The sequence below is a fragment of the Perca fluviatilis genome, chromosome 2, assembly GCF_010015445.1.
Source record: "Perca fluviatilis chromosome 2, GENO_Pfluv_1.0, whole genome shotgun sequence".
Taxonomy (NCBI): Eukaryota; Metazoa; Chordata; class Actinopteri; order Perciformes; family Percidae; genus Perca; species Perca fluviatilis.
In genome coordinates this window covers 35,338,755-35,357,567 of record NC_053113.1, presented here as the reverse complement: position 1 = coordinate 35,357,567, position 18,813 = coordinate 35,338,755, and the positions used below count along the sequence as shown (strand labels likewise).

Genomic DNA, 18,813 nt, shown 5'->3' with positions numbered 1-18,813 from the left:
TAAGAGTTTCTGCTTCAAGGTGAAGTTTAAACAGACTGAAATGTCCAGGCTCATTCCTCCACTATTTATTTCTGTATGTATTTATGCGTTACATGTAATTTTAACGGGCACTGAGCTCCAGATCCTGCAGCCGCAGACGGTCGCTGCCCCGCTGTAGCTTCTTTCCGTCCGCCTGCAAACCAAACTTAGTGGAACTTTCCGCCGATATCGACATACAGTTCGTCCTGGACTACGTGTAAGATCCTACCGATCACCACTCTGTCTTTGGCTGGTCCGATCTGGATCAGCGGGGACCGGCGCAGCAACGGTAAGCTGTGTTTTTGCCCGGGGAAGAACGGCTGCGGCCCGTACGGGGCTCTCCGCCTCCCGCTGCCGCCGGAGCTCAGATTGCTGGTCGAAGGCGGCATATATAATCATAAAACACATTGTCACCTGTTAAATGTTATCCATTGCGGTTTGTTCTTTTCATTTCCTCTATCGAACATAATTAAGCAGTACAAAAGTCCGGCATCTTTAGCGTTGATCTGAATGCTTCGGACCCCTGTTCCAAGATGGCGGCGGGTTTTGACGTAGCTATGTTTAGAACCTCACGGCGACATATCTATGGGAGCAAGGATCACATTTGAACTATATCGATATATGCGATATGGTCTAATTCCATATCTCATTTAAAAATATATCGATATATTTGTTTATATCGATATATCGCCCAGCCCTAATGCAGAATCTCTGTTGATGAGAGTATTTAAAACACATGCATATTGTTTGTGTTGGTTTGTGATTATGTAAAGTAATAGCATCCTGATTGCTCTCAGTTTTGGTTCAAAATTAAATGTTTACAGTCCAAACACACAAATGTGATAAAAACTATATCCAAATACTGTTGACTAAAAGCAAAAACGTGTATTTTGTTATAACATTTGGTGTAAATGTGTGGTATCATTTATGAATTACTCTGCCAAATTGTGTGAATTCTTTATCACATGTATGCGACTCATACCAGTAAAAAGACAGTAAACCTGTGACCTAAGTGACCCTAAATGTCAGTTGGGATGTCTCCTTCAGATTTTGTTTAAATGGTATCCTCCTCTGTCAGGTAGACTTGTGCTTGTATGTTATTTCCAACCTCACAAGGGACAATAACCATATAACCAAAACTCCAATTCATTTCAGAGCATTCAACCATGCAACAACATTATGCCCTCTTAAGATGAAGAGTACTCTGCTGTGTGCTTAAAAGGGGACCTCTGGTTAAAAAAATAAATTAAAAAAAATAAGCCACAGCAGCAGCCACAGCGATCAAAATTACATATTTCATGAATTGTCAGCGTGCTTGTTCCTGCATTTGAATTCTAAATTTCGCTGGAGTTAGAAGAGGAGGAAGAGGAGGAGGAGAATTGAGGGGGGGGTTCAGACTGACACATCATTGGCATCTGAGCAGGCTAATAGCTGCTCCAGCTGCCGATAATGGGATTCTGAGTGATGCATGTGAATACATTTACAGCCACTCGGGATTTGAACCTGTTTGCAGACGTGTCAAAGGTCATACAGCTACAGTACAAACCGTACTTTCTTTATTGTGTTACCTTCACTGACTCAGCTCATCCCAATGTAAACCCTTTAAACTCACACAAGCCTGTTCCTATATGGAATAAGTTGGCTAAAAGACCAATTGTGTTATATGTTGTATATGACTTACTAATTGGTTTAAAAAAAAAAAAAAAAGTGGAAGTTTGATGACAAGAAAAGCTTTGAAAGCTTTTGAAAACTACATCCCCCCCTCATTAATATTGTTCGAAAATGTATCGGCTAGGCTATGTATCACTTTCCACAATGCTAACAAAACTGCCACCGGACAGGTTGCCACGTGCGGCAGCACGCGGCTAAACGCCGTGTCGAGTGAATTAATTGACTTACCTTGAAAAATCCATAAGAACATCAGCATGGCACGAAGTCTCGTCTTTATCTCCATGGCGCAACATCCACCGGCTGCTCCAGCACCACAGAGAGCTTTCTTTCAAAGTTGAACACCAGACACTATGCCTTCGCCTTCCAATAATGCTGCTTAATTGTCTTCAACTGTAGCAATTAAGTGTCCGACCGCTGCACGAACCAGCGAGGCGACGTGTGCAAGTGAAGCTCCCTCTCCTCTCCTCTTCCCATCCCGCCAACAAACACACGCTGTCATCGCAGAGCGTAACCGGCTGGCCGCTCCGCTCGCCCCTCACTTTCCAGACCACATCAAGATAGAACATAAAGCGTTCAGGTTTTTTTTCCCCTTCTTCTTCTTCTTCTTCTTCTTCTTCTTTCCCCCTTTCTGTGTTGAAACCGACCTGGTTGACTCGCGCTGCCTGAGCGCGCGCCTCTCCTTTTCCTCCTTCTCCCCCAGTAAAGTGTGTAGGAGCTTAGCCTACCACCTGGCTGGCTGCCTGCTGCTCGGTAACGCCCCCTGGACACTAAACCTTAACTGCAGCACGTCAATCAACTCAGCGGCGTTGCAGTCTTTTGCAGTCTGAATGACCTAAAAAAGTAAAAGTACTGAGCATCTTGCCAGAAAATGACTTTAGTAGAACTTAAAGTCGCCTTTGTAGAATATTACTTGAGTAAAAGTCTTAACCCTGCTGTTGTCCTCGGGTCAAATTTGACCCACTTTCAAAGCTCTTTGCAAGTAAAGTTAATGATCAGGTCAGTACATTTCAGAAACAGCATCCCCAAACTGAACTTTGACATATCTGTGATCATCCATCAACATGAGCTCCTCTGATCTTAGCATTTAGTCAAAATAAACCATGATTTCTGCTTTTTTTAAATAATTAAAACAAATTAGATATACATTAAAAGAATTCCAAGAAAAATTTTAAAACTAGTGGTTACAAGTTGGTAGTAGTGGTTTATATAATGGTGGTAGTGGTGGTGGGTTTTTTTTCAATTTTGACCCGGCAGGACAACAAGTTCATAGTCTACAGGAAGACAACACAAGGGTTAAAGTAGGCTATCTGATATTTACTGTACTAAGTATCAAAAGTCATTTTATGATATTAAATGTAGGCTTCGTAACTATTAAAAGTACAAGTAATGATTAATTGATTATTATTGTGGCTTCCTTATAGTGAAGCATAATCTTCAGGGTTTCCACACCTTCTTAAACCTCAAATTCAAAGTCTGACGTCAACAAAGAGACAAACTGAAACTGAATTTTTTTGTGTGAGAAGAACCATTCACTCTAACATACAAAAACATTTCTTGCAAGTATAACGAGTAACGAAGATGCTTATGGGTAGGGATCGACCGATATAGTGTGCATCATATGGATGGGTGCACTGCTTATGGTTAACTGTGCAAGGGTAAAAGGCTTTCATCAACATCTACAACACAGCCTTGATGATGCATTGCTTGCTGACATATTATAAGATATAATCAAATCATAAAATCGGTCTATCACTACTTAAGGGAACTGTAGCAGAGTAAAAGTATACAATTTATTTAGGATATGTAGTGGAGTAAATGTAAAAGTTTCCAGAAATATAAATAACGAAGTCAAGTACAGATAAGTGGAAATTCTACTTAAGTACAGTAACAAAGTACTTTGTTACATTACAACACTGCAGTGTTGGAAGAAGTATTCAGATCCTACTTAAGTAAAAGTACTAATACCACATTGTGAAAAATACTCATATACTATACTTGTAATGTTGCAAGTACAAGTCCTGCATTGAAAATGTTGAAAGTATGCAAGTATCATCAGAAAAATGTACTTAAAGTATTCAAAGTGAAAGTATTAAAAATAAAAGTACTTAATGCAGAAAAATCGTAGAACTGGAAACGATCAAAACTGTTCTGTCAATCAACTTAGTGTTGAGTGTCAAAGAATGCCCCGCGCACACACACACACGCACACACACACACACACACACACACACACACACACACACACACACACACACACACACACACACACACACACACACACACACACACACACACACACACTAAGTATTTCCCCCCTTGTCTACCTTGTTCTGGAGCTGACTGCTCTTTGGTATTACTGTAAAATAAATACAAGGGTGGAAATCAACAACAAATCACCATAAAAAGAAACACTCTTGTGTGTCCTCTCTTAACAATGACTTTACAGATTTAACGTTGGCTTAACAATGCAGAAAACTGTAATAAACTTAAAATACCTCTATGCTAAGACTAGCTGAGTTTGCATGTCTGCTTGGGCTTCTTTCAGTTTCCTTCCACAGTCCAAAAATATAATTTGGGTGTGTGTGCGAGTTGTTGTTTTACTATGTAATAGACACACACACACACACACACACACACACACACACACACACACACACACACACACACACACACACACACACACACACACACACACACTTCTGCATCACTGCACCAAGCTGAAGTTAAGACATTAATGTAGGCTACTTAAACCTGCATTCATTTATTTATCTGGCCACTTGGGGGCAGCTGAAACAATCTGTAAAATCAGCACCGACATCATCACCTTTTAAGTTGATATGGCAAGCTTGGGGGTGGCTGTGGGATCAGAGGTATGGCGGGGTCGGCCCCTCAACCACAAGATTGGTGGTTCAATCCCAGGCTCTTCTGGCTACATGTCAAAGTGTCTTTGTGCGAGACACTGGTCCCCAAGTTGCTGTATGTGTCCACTGCTCCTAAGACTTAGGATGGGTTAAACAGAGATTGAATTTCACTTCATTGAACTGTACGATTGTATGTGACAAATAATCATTCGTTTAGAGCACGTGTGTCAAACTCAAGGCCCGCGGGCCAAATGCGGCTCGGTGCAAATTTTGATCCAGCCTGCGTATACATTTTAGGTTCACAATACATTTTGGCCCTGGCTAGTTGTGCACCAAACCAAAAAGATGGAAAACTGTTTTCAAACTCCAAATGACGCGACTCTCAGAGCAGAATTTGGCAGATTTACAGACTTTGAGACTGAGAAACTCCCACAGAACCAGAGAGTATTTTAATATTCAGGCGACGAAAACATCAATCATTGTTTTGCATGATTTGCTAATCTCTATGATGGCTAAGGAACTCTTTGCTGACTTTCTAGGGGTTTATGTCGAATGAAGTGCGACAAAAGTTGGAAAGAGCGACAAAAAAAAGCAACAAAACGATGCAAAAACCGACAATAAAAACCAAGAGTGATTAAAACGTCTGAGAAAGCCACAAAAAAAGTCAGAAAAAGCAACAAAAGTGACCAAAAAAGCGACATTCAGTAATACAGTCAAAGATATTTTACTTTTTTCGATGTATGCATGTGAATTTAACTCTACATATCTGGCCCTTGATGTGATTCTCTTTTCCAGTGTGGCCCTAAATGAAAATTAGTTTGACACCCCTGGTTTAGAGTCATGTTTGTGTCCAGCTGATGAATTTATGTCCAATATTCAACTCTCCTTTAGCTTTGTTTTTGTGTCTTTCTATCAACTCCTGAGGAAAATATCTCGCTACTCAGCTGCTAAATTCTCCACTCAAGTCCTCCAGCGAGTCGCTTACTTCGTATGACCACTGTTTTGTGTAGAATGAACAATGAAATAAAGGACGCTAAAACGCTCTGTCGAGTTGAGCCGAACTGCAGTCTGGTAATACTGATTACAATAGTAAATTCCTTGATTTTAATCAAAATTAATAGTGGGACTTCACATTTCTTATTTGCCTGTTCGGAGGCCTATCAGAGGCTCGGAGCAGCTCTGCTAGAATGATTTTTGTAGAATAAAAATTGGCCTGTTTACTCGGTTACTTTGACATCAACAAGGTAAACAGATCAATCTGTGTTGATGGTGGCTTTAATTTGAGCATTTTTTACAGGCACAAATTGCATCTTATTTTATTTGCAAACATTAAAATAATGAAAACCTGCCTCTCAAATACACTTAGTTCCATATAAATGTAATGTCAACTAAATTATCATGCACTGCCTGATATATTCTAAAATCTAATTCAGAGCAGAATCAAGAGTCACAGGTAGAAGTCTCCCAGGAACACACCACGCAGCCACTTAAACAAGAGAACAGAAGCTGCTGTGGGATTTTACATTGTAATGTAAGCCTGAGGTCCCGGCTCGGCTCACAATAAATGGGTCATCAGGTGAAATATTAATGCAGGTGGGTCGATGTGTTGTAATTTTAATGCCATCTAATGGATTTATTACATGATATTAAAGCTACATGTTTTCTGAGAGCACTGGCTGCACCGCATGTGTGCACTGAAGTTCACAATTAAACACCACAAAGACACACATTCTCATTCAAACACATGAAGACAGATATGAAGGTCCTGTGTTGTTCTTACTGTCTGACAGGCAGTTATACTCCTGACTTATTTATGTTGCTTTCATACTGTGGAACCTGCCATCTTTTTCTTCTACTGTCAGATTTTCAATGGTTTTACTGAACACAATGTGTAAGTCAAATATTACTCCAAATCTCTCCATATAAGTCATGAATCCTTTATTGGATTATACTGCACCTGAAACATGCAAAACACCTATACTATAAATGTAAGGGAAAACTAAGCATTTTGGTAATGCTTTACAGTACAGACTACTGATTACTGCATATTAGCATATAAGATTATTAATAAAATACCTACTGGGTGCCTATACTGTGACAAAGACCCAGATCTCAGGGAATAAGGGGGTAACAACATTGTGTTTAAGAGGAAATGACACTGTGCTGTACTGTAGCTATTTAAAAAAAGAAAGAAAAAGATTATCTTTTCGGGCATTTTAGGGCTTTATTTTATAGGACAGCTGAAGTCATGAAAGGGGAGAGAGATAGGGGGAAAGACATGCAGCAAAGGGCTACAGGTCGGAGTTAAACCCCCGGCCGCTGCGTCGAGGAGTAAGCCTCTATATATGGGCACGCGCTCTACCAGGTGAGCTACCCTGGCATCCTGTAGCTAATTTTTTTTATTGTAATCATCTGTAACACTGTTGATATTGCAATTAAATTATTTATTTTTTTAAATAGTATTATTTCATTTTGAATTAGGATGTAAAAACAATCCCTTTGGTAATAACAATGTAAAAAGCTGACATTGCAGGACTGTCGCATTAGACTGCATTTACACTGAATGTGTTTATTCCTGTAGCCTGAATAATGGAAGTGCAATTGACTCACTCGTGAAGACACTTGACAGTTTTTATCTATTTGGGATATTTTTGGAGCAGTTTCTGTGTGTAGTATTAACACTAAAACATATTTTCCTGGCATAAACAGTAAGCTGTATGTCTCGTTTGTACCGTAACTTCTAACCGTCTGTATTTCTTATCAAAATATGACTTTTACGTCTATACTTTTTTTGTGTAAAAAAAGGTGTATATCTTGAACACTTGTACATTAGATATTTGATGTCACTGCTATGTGTGACTAATTGATTTCTCAAGTGTGAAAGAAGCAGCGATATGAAACTGCACAGCTTGCATGTCCGGGCCTTTCTGACTCCTGTTACCCATTCAATGAGCTACATTTTTTGTAGGTCAGGTATATTTTACAAAACATTAATTCAGCAAAAATGTTACAGTGTACTTCACCACCTGTCCTTTCATGCAAGTGTGCACATAACTAACGGCTGCAAAAAAAAAAAGAGACTAGAACTATCTCTGTGGTAGATTCCTTCAGTATCTCTCTGATTTGTGTCACTTTCAGCAGCTATCTATATGAAGAAAAACACTCCCCGCAGTCTTCCTGAATATATTCATTGTTAAAGTTGCCGGAGATACAGTTATCTCGCTGTCAGCTGGTGGAATATGAGCTTAGCCTTGACAGTCTATTCTAGATAGCATAACTGGACTTCTTTGTATAAACCACTTCCTCCCCATTGCACTTTGCTGCACTGTATTGTATGTCTGGAGACAACAAAATTATGGATTACTGGTATTCCTACAAAGTGCAAAGGGTTCAGCTTTATTGAATCTTTTGTGCCATCTAGTGGTCGTCACCTAAAATACTAGTTCTCTTCCTGCTTTTTTATTTAATTTTTTTATTTGTAGGGGTTGGTGGGCTGCAGGTTGAACTACTATCAACGGGTCACCAGTCCCTCACAGGGCTAATTCAGATTGACAGACAATCATTCACACTCATGTTCGAGTACCTGTTGGCAGCTTTAGTTTTCTTCTCGTCTTATTTTGACCTGCATGGCTTTGTAGAGAGGAAAGAAACACCCAGAGGAAATCCATGTGAGAGCATGAGAACAAGCAGTGTCCTCTTAAAAAAGGCCACAGCAGGGAATCAAACCTGTGTCGCTATTGACAGGCACCATATTTCCAGAGGGTACTACTGTATAAAATGAGAAGTGTTGATCTTGTTACTCACAAAAGAGAATACCAATGTCAAAAAAACTGAGGCTTACATACGGAGGTGGTTGGATTTTTTTTATTTGCATGGAAATGTCATGTTATCAGACATTGGTAGCTTTGTTTCTGCTTTGTTTTTAAAGGATAATGCATGCAATGTAATTCTATATTTTCATCATTGCCAACCAAATCCCAAAAGTCAGTGTCTACTAGCCCCACGCCTGTTTGTTCCTACAGAACATACTAAACCACCATTTTCCCAAAGGGTTCTTCTGTTCATAATGAGAAGTAACACAAAGTATTTGTAGTCTTATTTGCAAAAGAGGATCTCAAATCTGGTCCACAAACCTTTTTTCAACCAGCACCTTTATGCAAAATCATTACGCTGATGATGGAATTGCGGACACTCCGTTAATTTAAACTGGATATGCCGTGTGTAATGATGATTGGGTCCCTTATCTCCATGAAAAGTCCCATTATTTGGCATTTAGCTCTATTCTTGCCACTTGTCTCCGTGGGCTCCACTTTACAAACTATTGTCGGGCAGCCAATCAGTGTTGGACCAACATAACTTTTGTTTAAATGATAATGTTTCTAAAACATTCTGAAGAGGGTCAACACTCCAGCAATATATAGAAACCACTTTATTATAAAATATGGCAATAAAGTAGTTGTTTATAACCTACTATAGGTTTATGCTAATGTTTTGAACTCTTCAGACTTCTCCATGCACAGTAGAAGTAGCTGGTAGTTGTTCTTCCAATGTTTCCAACAAGACTAATTAAGAGTCTACAGCCATGCTACTGGCTCTGTGAGACTGTACTTTGACAAAGTGGGGATTTAAGCTAATTGCTAACACGCTCACAATGCTAACATGCTGATGCTGAGCAGGTATAGGTATATTTACCATGTTCCCCATCTTAGCTAATTATGTTAGCGTGCTAATATTTGCTAATTAGCATCAAACGCAAAACACAGCTGAGGCTGATGTAAAGTATTTAGTTATACACTAAAGTACTGGACACATTCAAATGTTGACCTAATGATGGCGCTAGATGGAAAAGTCAGGTTATCACCAAAGTTGTAGTCTAAATCCACGATGTTCCACTTCCGGGATTGCTTAAGTGCCGCAGGAAACTCCGCCAGATGCATGTATTTTTGCAGATGTCCGTTTCCTTCTGCTTGCTTTGCGTTGGAATTTTAAACTCTGGTGGATTTCTGAGGACTATGGTTAACTGCTCCTCAGATCTCTGCAGGGTAAATCCAGACCGCTAGCTAGACTATCTGTCCAATCTGAGTTTTCCCTCACACAACTATTTTATAGCAGCTCCGTGCAGAGCTTAGCGCCACCCATGACGATTGTGATTGGTTTAAAGAAATGCCAATGCAATAAACCAGAGCACGTTTTTCTCCCATCCCTGAATGCTGTGTGGACTAGCCAGACCTTCCTTCGCAGCGTTTGGATGGTCTAGCAAAGCGAGACTAACAAAGTTGTAACAATTCATCCTGAGGGAGGCACAGGTATGTGTAAAACATTTCATGGCAATTCATAAAATATTTGTTGAAATATTTCTGAAAGTGCTGCTTGCATGGCTAAAATGACCAAAGATATCAGGCTGAATTGAGGCATAACACATCTACAGTACCGTGTTTCCTTCTGATGTAACAGTGCAGCTACAGTGTAAGCAAAGTGCTGTATTGGCTTTGAACATTTCACATTGTGCACAGTGAGCATCCAGTAAGCAGCTTCAATAAAGTGCTAAAACAAGCAGAAACATTTTTCAGTTTGTGATACTCATATACAGAGAGGAAAATATGTCTTTTCTGCTAATGTGAAAGACAAAGAATTAAGAGTTTAAGAGTCTAATGAATGCTTCAAGAACATTTTATGCTCACATTAACACAGGACGTCAAAAAGACGACATCAGAGAAAATATGGTGACAGAGTGCTCTCTGAATCTTGCAAAATCTCATTTACAGTACAGTTTAATGTCTGACTTATTCTTTTATGCTGTGTCATATTCTTTGCATATCAATTTGAACTCCCCTTACCAAATCATATTTGGCAACACATCTAGTATTTCGTACATTTCTGAGAAACAGAGTTGGCCTAGTTTAAGTTTCCTGATACAGAAGCTGCTTTTCATTGATAAGTGCTTTTCTGACAAACTCCCCTCACCACGCTGCCACTTCATTTGAAAAAGCATAAAAACACGTCATAATGATGTTTTTTTTTAAGGTTGTGAACGGTTGCAAACGTTGGCATTTGGATGAATAGCATTAAAACGCACCTACACCAAATCTGAGCAAACCACAGTTACTTCAGTGACCTCTTCAATAAATCATGCCTCGTGGTGAATACAGCAGCCAGGCCTGACGCTTGCAATTTATCCTGCATGTAAAAACGTTGACGCCTACTCACAACACAAATTATAAACTATAGGAAGACTTAAATTAGAGATTTCACAATGACAAATCAAAGCATGAAGCATTTCTGTCCTCAGTGAATTAAATTGGAACGAAATCAAAATTGTACGTGCATATCTTTTAAATTAATTCCTCCCTCTGTTACAAAAAATGTGCTGAAAATGTGCAGACTTGTAGGTGACATGCGTTTGAAGAGTCCTCACTGTGAAATGGGAGCTACTAGTTTGCTGTGGACATTGACTGCTTCCTTCCTGCCTTTCCATTAAAAATGTAGGAGTCACACTGACACACTCAGATTGTGCAGCAGGACGACTCGCAGCAGAGAGCTGTGAATAGAGGCTGTTTGTGTGTGTGTGTGTGTGTGTGTGTGTGTGTGTGTGTGTGTGTGCGTGTGTGTGTGAGTGAGAGAGAGAGACTGGATGTATGCCACGCGTTTGGTGATATGAGCCCTGTGTGCTATGGGCCTTCTGTCATTTATCACTCTTCACCGTCATTACAGTGGAGATTGGATTTGGACGCAGCATAAGGAATATGAGGATGACCTTGTCTTGTTTTTTTCTTCAGGCAGAGATAATGAAATTCTGCCTGTGCAGCGCAATAACACTTATTCTAAACTACTCTCCATGAGTTTAAATCTGCATGTTTTACTTTTTTTTTTTTTGTCGGAAGTAAAAAAAATAAATAAATCAATCCTTGCGGGCCGCTGTGTAATGTGACTCAGCAAGATCATCAGCTGTAACTCGGCACCATTCTCGTCCTGCCCTTCAGAGGCTGAAAAACAGTAATGATTCGGATTTAATTCTTGATTGCCAATTTGCTTCACGCTAGCATTGCATCTGTTTTATGCTCTCCACATGGTACTGCACATGGCGACTGCTTTAGTAGCTCAGCTCGACAGATACTGATACAGCATCAATTGTTTGCTGAGGACTTTTATGTTCCTACATCTGAGACTCACCATGCTGAAACTAAACCCCAGGTCTCTGTGAGCAAAACATTTTCTTCTGCATACATTGCAACTGGCTTAGGTTTTACAGACAAGGAAAAGGAGCGTGAAAAGATGTTCAAATTATGAGAAATCACAGCTGAGCCTCGCTGATGTCCTTGTATATCTCAGACGAGACTCTTTCTTCGTTTTTTTTTTTTAATAACAGCAGAGGGTGCTCTGGCTCGCCCCTCTCATGATGAATTTCATTCAAAAGAAGATGACAACAAGCTGAGAGAGATAATGAAGAACATCTGATACATGTGGACAAAAATATATTTGCTGTTTATGTTGATGTGATCCTGTATGATATGACACAGTGATGCAACACACATGTTGCTCCAACAACAGGACAGCAGCACCTAGTGTATAAGGAGGCCCAAAGGGTCATTTGTTGTTTGGTGAAAACTCAGCAGAGCCCTTTTTTTTTTCTTCTAATCTTTAGACTGATTGATAGTGAAGAGATACATGAGATACAAGAGGGAATTCAGACCAAATGGCATCTTCATCACCAACAATTGTTCTGAAGGGCCGCCACTAACTATTCATTTCATTGTCTATTATTTTCTCCATCAAGCCATTGGGCGATTAATCGTTTGTTCTAAAAAAATGTCAGAAATGCTGACATTTAGTTTTAGACATCTACTTTCCCCAGAGTCCAAGGAGACGTCTTTGAATGTCTCGTTTTGTCTGACCGACAGACCTAAATCCAAAGAGTTTAAAAATCACAGAAAACTAAGGAACCCAAAAGTATTTATTTAATTAATTGCTTATCTAACAAGAAAAGAATCCACAATACATATGTTGCACCAGCTGAACTGATTGGTCCATAGACAGAAAAACTCTCCAGGCTCCAGCTTCCTAAATATGGATCTTTGCTGTTTTCCTTTGTCTTCTAAGGCAAGGTAATTTTATTTGTATAGCACAGTTCAGCAGCAATGCAATTCAAAGTGCTTTACACAAGACGTAAAGACACATTCAAAAATTCATACAAATTGGTAACAGATAAAAAAAACAGTTAATACGGAAGAATAAAAAATAAAAATTCTCTTTTACCACAATGTCTGACAGTTTCTTAAATATATTCTGCATCAGCTTGTTCCAACTTTTCATTGAATCTGTGTGATGATTGCATCTATAGTAAACTCTCCATGTCTTTATGGCTGCACATTTCCAATCAATGGGAATATTCTAGATGTATTGTTCCTCATTTCATACACACTTTCCCAGATTTTAGCATAATTGATTTGGTGTATGTTTGGGAAATTTTATTTTAAATTGAATAAAGTTCAGTGGGTTTAAGCAAAGTTTGGCTGCACAGCATGAGTTTAAGCTAACTGTGTGTGAGTGTGGGTTTTACACTGAATACCTTTGGGGTTTGCCTTGTTGCTCAGACAAAACAAACAATTTGAATACGCCAATTTGGGCTTTCGGGAAATTGGAAAAGGATTTTTCATTATTTTCTGAAATTGAATGTGAATGAACCAGATCTATTAATTAAATTGGTAATTAAAATAGTTGTTAGCTGCTGCCCTGCTATTTTCTGTGTCTAAACTATTTTCATGCATTTGGTTTTGTCTAATCAGTGTTGTGTGTTGTTAAGAGTTGCTCCTGAACTTCTGTACGGTTAGACAGAATTTTATGGAGCAGACAGTTGACATCTGGTGTGAGCATGGTGGCCAACCTACAGGCTAAAACTCAATTTAAAACCTGCATCAGTGCTGGCACTTCTGCTGACTCGTGCACAGTGTTGGGGGAGCTATTTTGAAAGCATAGCTTTGCAAGCTACCAATCACTTCACACTGGAAGAAGATGAACTACAGCTTAGCTACTATAGGCAGAAATCTAGTTTGGTTAACCAAAGCTTCTTAGAAAAAGTAGTTCAAACTACTTTGTAAAAAAAACAGGATCAAATTGACAAAGTACATGTGATACGACACTATGACAAAATATAAACAAAAAAGTGACATGCCAGCGAACAAATGCCACTCAATTAAGTTATTTTTAATTATTTTTATTTTATTTATTTTTTTACAAAAAGTGCCCACTTGTTCACAGGTCATACAAAAATAAAATACACCACTATTCATGGGAAAGTGCAGCAATGTCAAATAGACTGGACAGTCTATGGAATGTCCGCTTTGGTAATGTCCGTCAGTCAGACACCTGCTTTCAGAAATTAGAGTCTAGTGGGGGTATCGCACCAAGCAGAATGGCTCTGTTAGTGAGGTAACCTCTAAAATAGCATGGATAAATAGCAATAACCAATACTTATGGCTGACACCGAATACAGTATATTCAAAAATTCAAGTTCAAAACATTAAAAAAATATAGCCAAATATTTTTCACAGTGAGCTTACATTCCATCTTGCTGGAATAGCCCTGAGATCTCAACCTGTCCTCAACAGAAGTGGCTGCCTGACATATCCATTGCCATGTATTCACAGCGGTCGGGGTGAACAGCGGCTCTTCAAAGGGGGTTCAATTACAATAAAGAAGCAAAAGGTAAAATAAATATCACAGTAATAAAACAAAAAAAAAGAGTAAGTAATTTAACTACTTGAATCACTTTGCAAATTTGAATGTACAGTAGATGAACTATCAGCAGGCTACTGCAACATGTAGTTAAACTGCTAGTCTAATTACATGTAGTTCACTACTCTCCCTAACACTGATAGCTCCCAGGAAAGATGTGCAGTTGTGACATCAGACCAGCAGAGGACTCCCCTGAGCCTCGACTGCAACAGACGCTGCTCTGAAAACAGGCTGACTTCAATCTAAAAATGATCCTTCTTTTCCTCCTCTGTCATCCGCTCTTTTCAATACACCTTTCATTAACATTGGAACGCTGGAAAAGCTCATTGCAAATGTCCACAGATGAAACCACCACATAGTACATATTATTAGTACAAAACACGAGGACAAAATGACTCTTTGCAGGTACACAAGCTCAACCCCTCTAGTTTAATGCAAAACACATCTGATATTCCCTCACAGAAACATGGAGGAGAGGCAAGACTTGAGGCCTGTGATATAATGCTGCAGAGTAGATAAATGGGCTCTCGAGCACAAGTGGCAATTACATGAGGGATCCATTTGTACCGAGCAATCAGTGGCTGTAGATGTGAAGACTGAGAAGTCTCTTTTTCTTGTTCTGTAAGTATCAGAACCATTGGACGATGATGTTTTAAGTGGGGATGATCTCATCCAATCTCCGTGTTTCACAAAAAACTGGTTACATTTGAATTACTTTTCCAAACATTTTTTCTCCCAAAACAACTCACAGAACTCTCTATCAACAGCAAGCACAGCTGTCTGAAACTACATACATTATCATTATAGAAATGATGAAGACATGTATTATGGCAGGATGTTGACGGATCACACTGACTTGACAGAAATAAGAAAGGGTTGATGATGAATAAAGTGATTTCAAGTTGTGAATATGCATGCATGTTTGATATTGCCGTTTGTGCTTACTGCATATAATAAGACAAGCATTAAAAAAAAAGGCTTGGCATTACTAAACTTGTGTATGGAAGCCTATTTCTGCCACAAGAAGAAAAAAGAAAAGTTAATCAAGATAAAAAAATAAAAAAAACGGTCATGTTAAATTACAATTATGAGATAGAAGCCAAAATTATGAGTTAAGAAATCAAACATTTGACTTACTAATTTAAAATACTGTAAGATACAAACTAACATTTGGACTTACTAAAACAATACAATGACAAAATAAAAATGAAATTATAAGATTAAAAACTGAAAATGATGAGGGACAGTCAAAATTAAAAGATGAAAGTCAAAGTTCTGACAATTTCAACACACTAAGTCAAAAGGATGATAAAGTAAGTCAAAAGTAAGAGCTAGAAAGTCAAAATGATGAGATAGTAAATCAGATTTATGAGCTAAGACATCCAAACTTGAATTACTAACGCTTGGTTCAAACTACACCGGACGTGTTCCCTCACAATCGTGACTTTGATCGATACACGAAGGAGCACAGAGCGTTCTTCATCTGTAAACATGATGAAGCAGAGGAGCAATGATGTGAAAGATCAAGATGTTTTTGGTGCTGTGAGGTGGAACTCTAAAACAGAGGAAAGGTCACCGTCTTGTGCAAAGTAAAGTTATGGTAAGTCAGAAATGTATAATAAGAGGTCACAATGTTGCCATACTAAGTAAAAAAAAAAAAGATTTGATAAATAGTGAACATTATAAGATAAAATTATGAAATAGTAAGAAATTTAAGCTAAGACGTAAGATAAAATACTTCCTAAATCAGAATTATGACATAGTAGCTAAGTCAACTATTTAACTTTTAGTTCATATTTTTGACTTTCCATAAGTTTTTTCTTTTTAAATGTATTGTGACTAACTTGACATCAATAGTTATTTCTTTTTTTTTTATTTCTTTTTTTAACCTTTATTTATTCAGGGAAGGTTCACTGAGAGGAAACCTCTCTTTGCAGGAACGCCCTGATCCCATTCACACAGTTCCACATTCACACCTGGAAGCTGCCCAGTACAACCACAGTCTGATCTGCTGGCCACTGGAGCGGTTGGAGGCTAAGGGCCTTGCTCAAGGGCACCTCAGTGGTGGTAATGAGGGAGGGACAAGCGCTGCTCTTTCACTTTCCCCAGATTTTATCCTGTCGGTCTGGGGATTGAACCGGCGACCTCTGAAATCGGAATATTGTTAAAAAAACAAAACAAAAAACTTCTTTCCTTCTATGGTGGAAACTGCCTTAGTGCAGAAATATACATTCGGAGAAAAAAAATGTGAAATGAGTTGAGATGAACTGTAATTTTTGTCACACAGCGTGCTGTACTGTAAGCAGCCTCGTTATATCGGTTTATCAGATGCAGCAGGAGTGAGGGCTCCTCCAGGGCTCTCAGACACTGTGACACCGCCATTTAAGAGCATGACAAAAGAGAGGCAGTGTTGCCCTGTATGCACTCCCTCTGCTGGCAAGGGTCCCGAAACATTTAGAAAAAAGAAAAAAAAAAACGAAGAACAGCTAAGCCTTAGAGGCAAATGTTGCAGCCATAGTAGATGCTTACCTTCGCACTCTGGTGCATTGGATGTAAATGACTTGCTGCTGCTGCTGGCCCTGCGCTGCTGTGACACTCAGCCTATAAATAAACTCCCCGGTCCTCCTGGCTTTCTGAAGGTCCTTTGCACTTGCACACACATATGCACACACACACACACACACACACACACACACACACACACACACACACACACACACACACACACACACACACACACACACACACACACACACATCAGGGAAACAAAAGCCCTGCTCCTGTGACTAAATGAAATCTGCTGACAAGGTATGTTAGCAGGTCAACAGCTACAAACCTCGACCATGTAAAGAGAGATAACAGGAGCTTAATTAGTGACAGCAGACGAGAATCAGCTTTATCGCTGCTATGAGTGCCTCTTTTGAGACATATGGGAGTTTTTTGTTTAGTAATTGTTGCGGCTGGTACTGTAAGAGTGAAGCAATATGGAGTTTATCATAATGAGATGGAGCCAGACGGCGATCAGAGACGCATAAGGTCAGAGCCAGGGGGCCGAGGGGCCAACAGCTGAATCTCACATTCTTCACTGCAGTCAGACAGACTGCCACATCCCGCCATCTGTACCTCCCTGTACTGTCAAACCCCCCCCCCCCACACACACACACACAGGAAATGTACTTCTTGTACTACTTCTCGTGACTGTCTCATCCTCACCATTGTATCAGGTAAGATATCATATTATCTTTTTTTTAAATCTTTTCTATCTATTTTAAAGGTTCACATACACATACACATACCTACCTACAGCAAGCACAAAAAAAAGACCAAATGTCACCTTAAATCTTGTTAAATGCTAAAAGTCACTCACTCACTCACACACACACAAACACACACACACACACACACACACACACACACACACACACACACACGGGAAAAGAGACAAAAAAAACTCAAAGAAATTGGATTGTGTGTTAAGAGCTACAAACGTTTTCATGAATTATTGTTCACAATGCTTTACAGTAATACATATTTTGGGAAATATTTGCTATACTTGCCGAGAGACTCCTGCACCCGGCCAAGAAATAATCAGACACATAACCGCCCATAAAACCACAACTTTACTTTCCACTCCGGGTTTTGTACGGAATAAACAAGCGACATATAACAATGAGCTGTGGAGGTGGTGATATGCATACTTTTTTGGGACAAAGCCAGGCTAGATATTCCAATTTGTTTCCAGTCTTTATGCACTAACTATCTCCTGGCACCAATTTCATATTTAAAGTAATGGACAGATATTGAATCTTCTCATCTAACTCTCTGTAAGAAAGTGTATATAGGCCTACAGAGACTGTCTTCCCAAGAAGAACGATAGCTTCAGTCCAAAACAACATCTGCTTAGAGCACTTGTTGGAATACACACATTTCCCAAAATGTCAAACTATTCCATTAATGTTTTTTGTTTTTTTTCTACTGAATGGATATAAAGTCTGGATTCTTCTATGCATAATAGGTACAACACTAGCCTCTGATTGACTGACATCTGCGTCGTTAATTCAAATGTTGCAAACGTGCTGGGGATTCAAGCGAAGGTTTCCTGTCCAAATGCTGCAAACTCTCTCGATTGTGAAGATTGTATTGAATATTTATTGACACCTAGTTCACTTGTGATGAATTCTCAAGCTACGTTTACACACCCTCACGCTACAAAATCTACTTTTAAAAGAGGAAAAAAAAGAGATGCTCTTTTGAAACAAAGGAAGAGAACTGGAGCTCTGAAGAACAATTGTGTTACAGTGAAATGCCTTTATTAAAAAAGGCATAAAAAACATACAACAGGTATGCAACCCAAGCATGACTCTTCCTGCATCAAAGCAGAAAAGCAGAGCCACGTGAAATGATATCATGGCTCTACTGATGACTTCTCTGAGGTTTTTAGTGGAAGTTGAAAAAGACACCACCTCCATCTGACACCTCCAAGACTCCAGCCTCTCTCCTGTTGAGATGACTCTATTTTCTGCCAATTTAG

General features: G+C 39.2%; 1 protein-coding gene across 2 annotated transcripts in view; it reads right to left on the bottom strand.

The window, feature by feature from the left end:
• The window catches only part of esamb (endothelial cell adhesion molecule b), a 56,974-nt gene extending 54,571 nt beyond the window's left edge, over nt 1–2,403 (bottom strand). The window contains exon 1 of one of the 2 annotated variants that reach the window (XM_039792069.1): nt 1,918–2,403. In XM_039792069.1, the coding sequence (XP_039648003.1) occupies nt 1,918–1,972 (55 nt within the window). In that variant the 5' untranslated portion in view covers nt 1,973–2,403. The remainder of the gene's footprint in view (nt 1–1,917) is intronic. The other variant, XM_039792074.1, reaches the window with a different exon arrangement.
• Between the last annotated feature and the right edge of the window lie 16,410 nt (nt 2,404–18,813).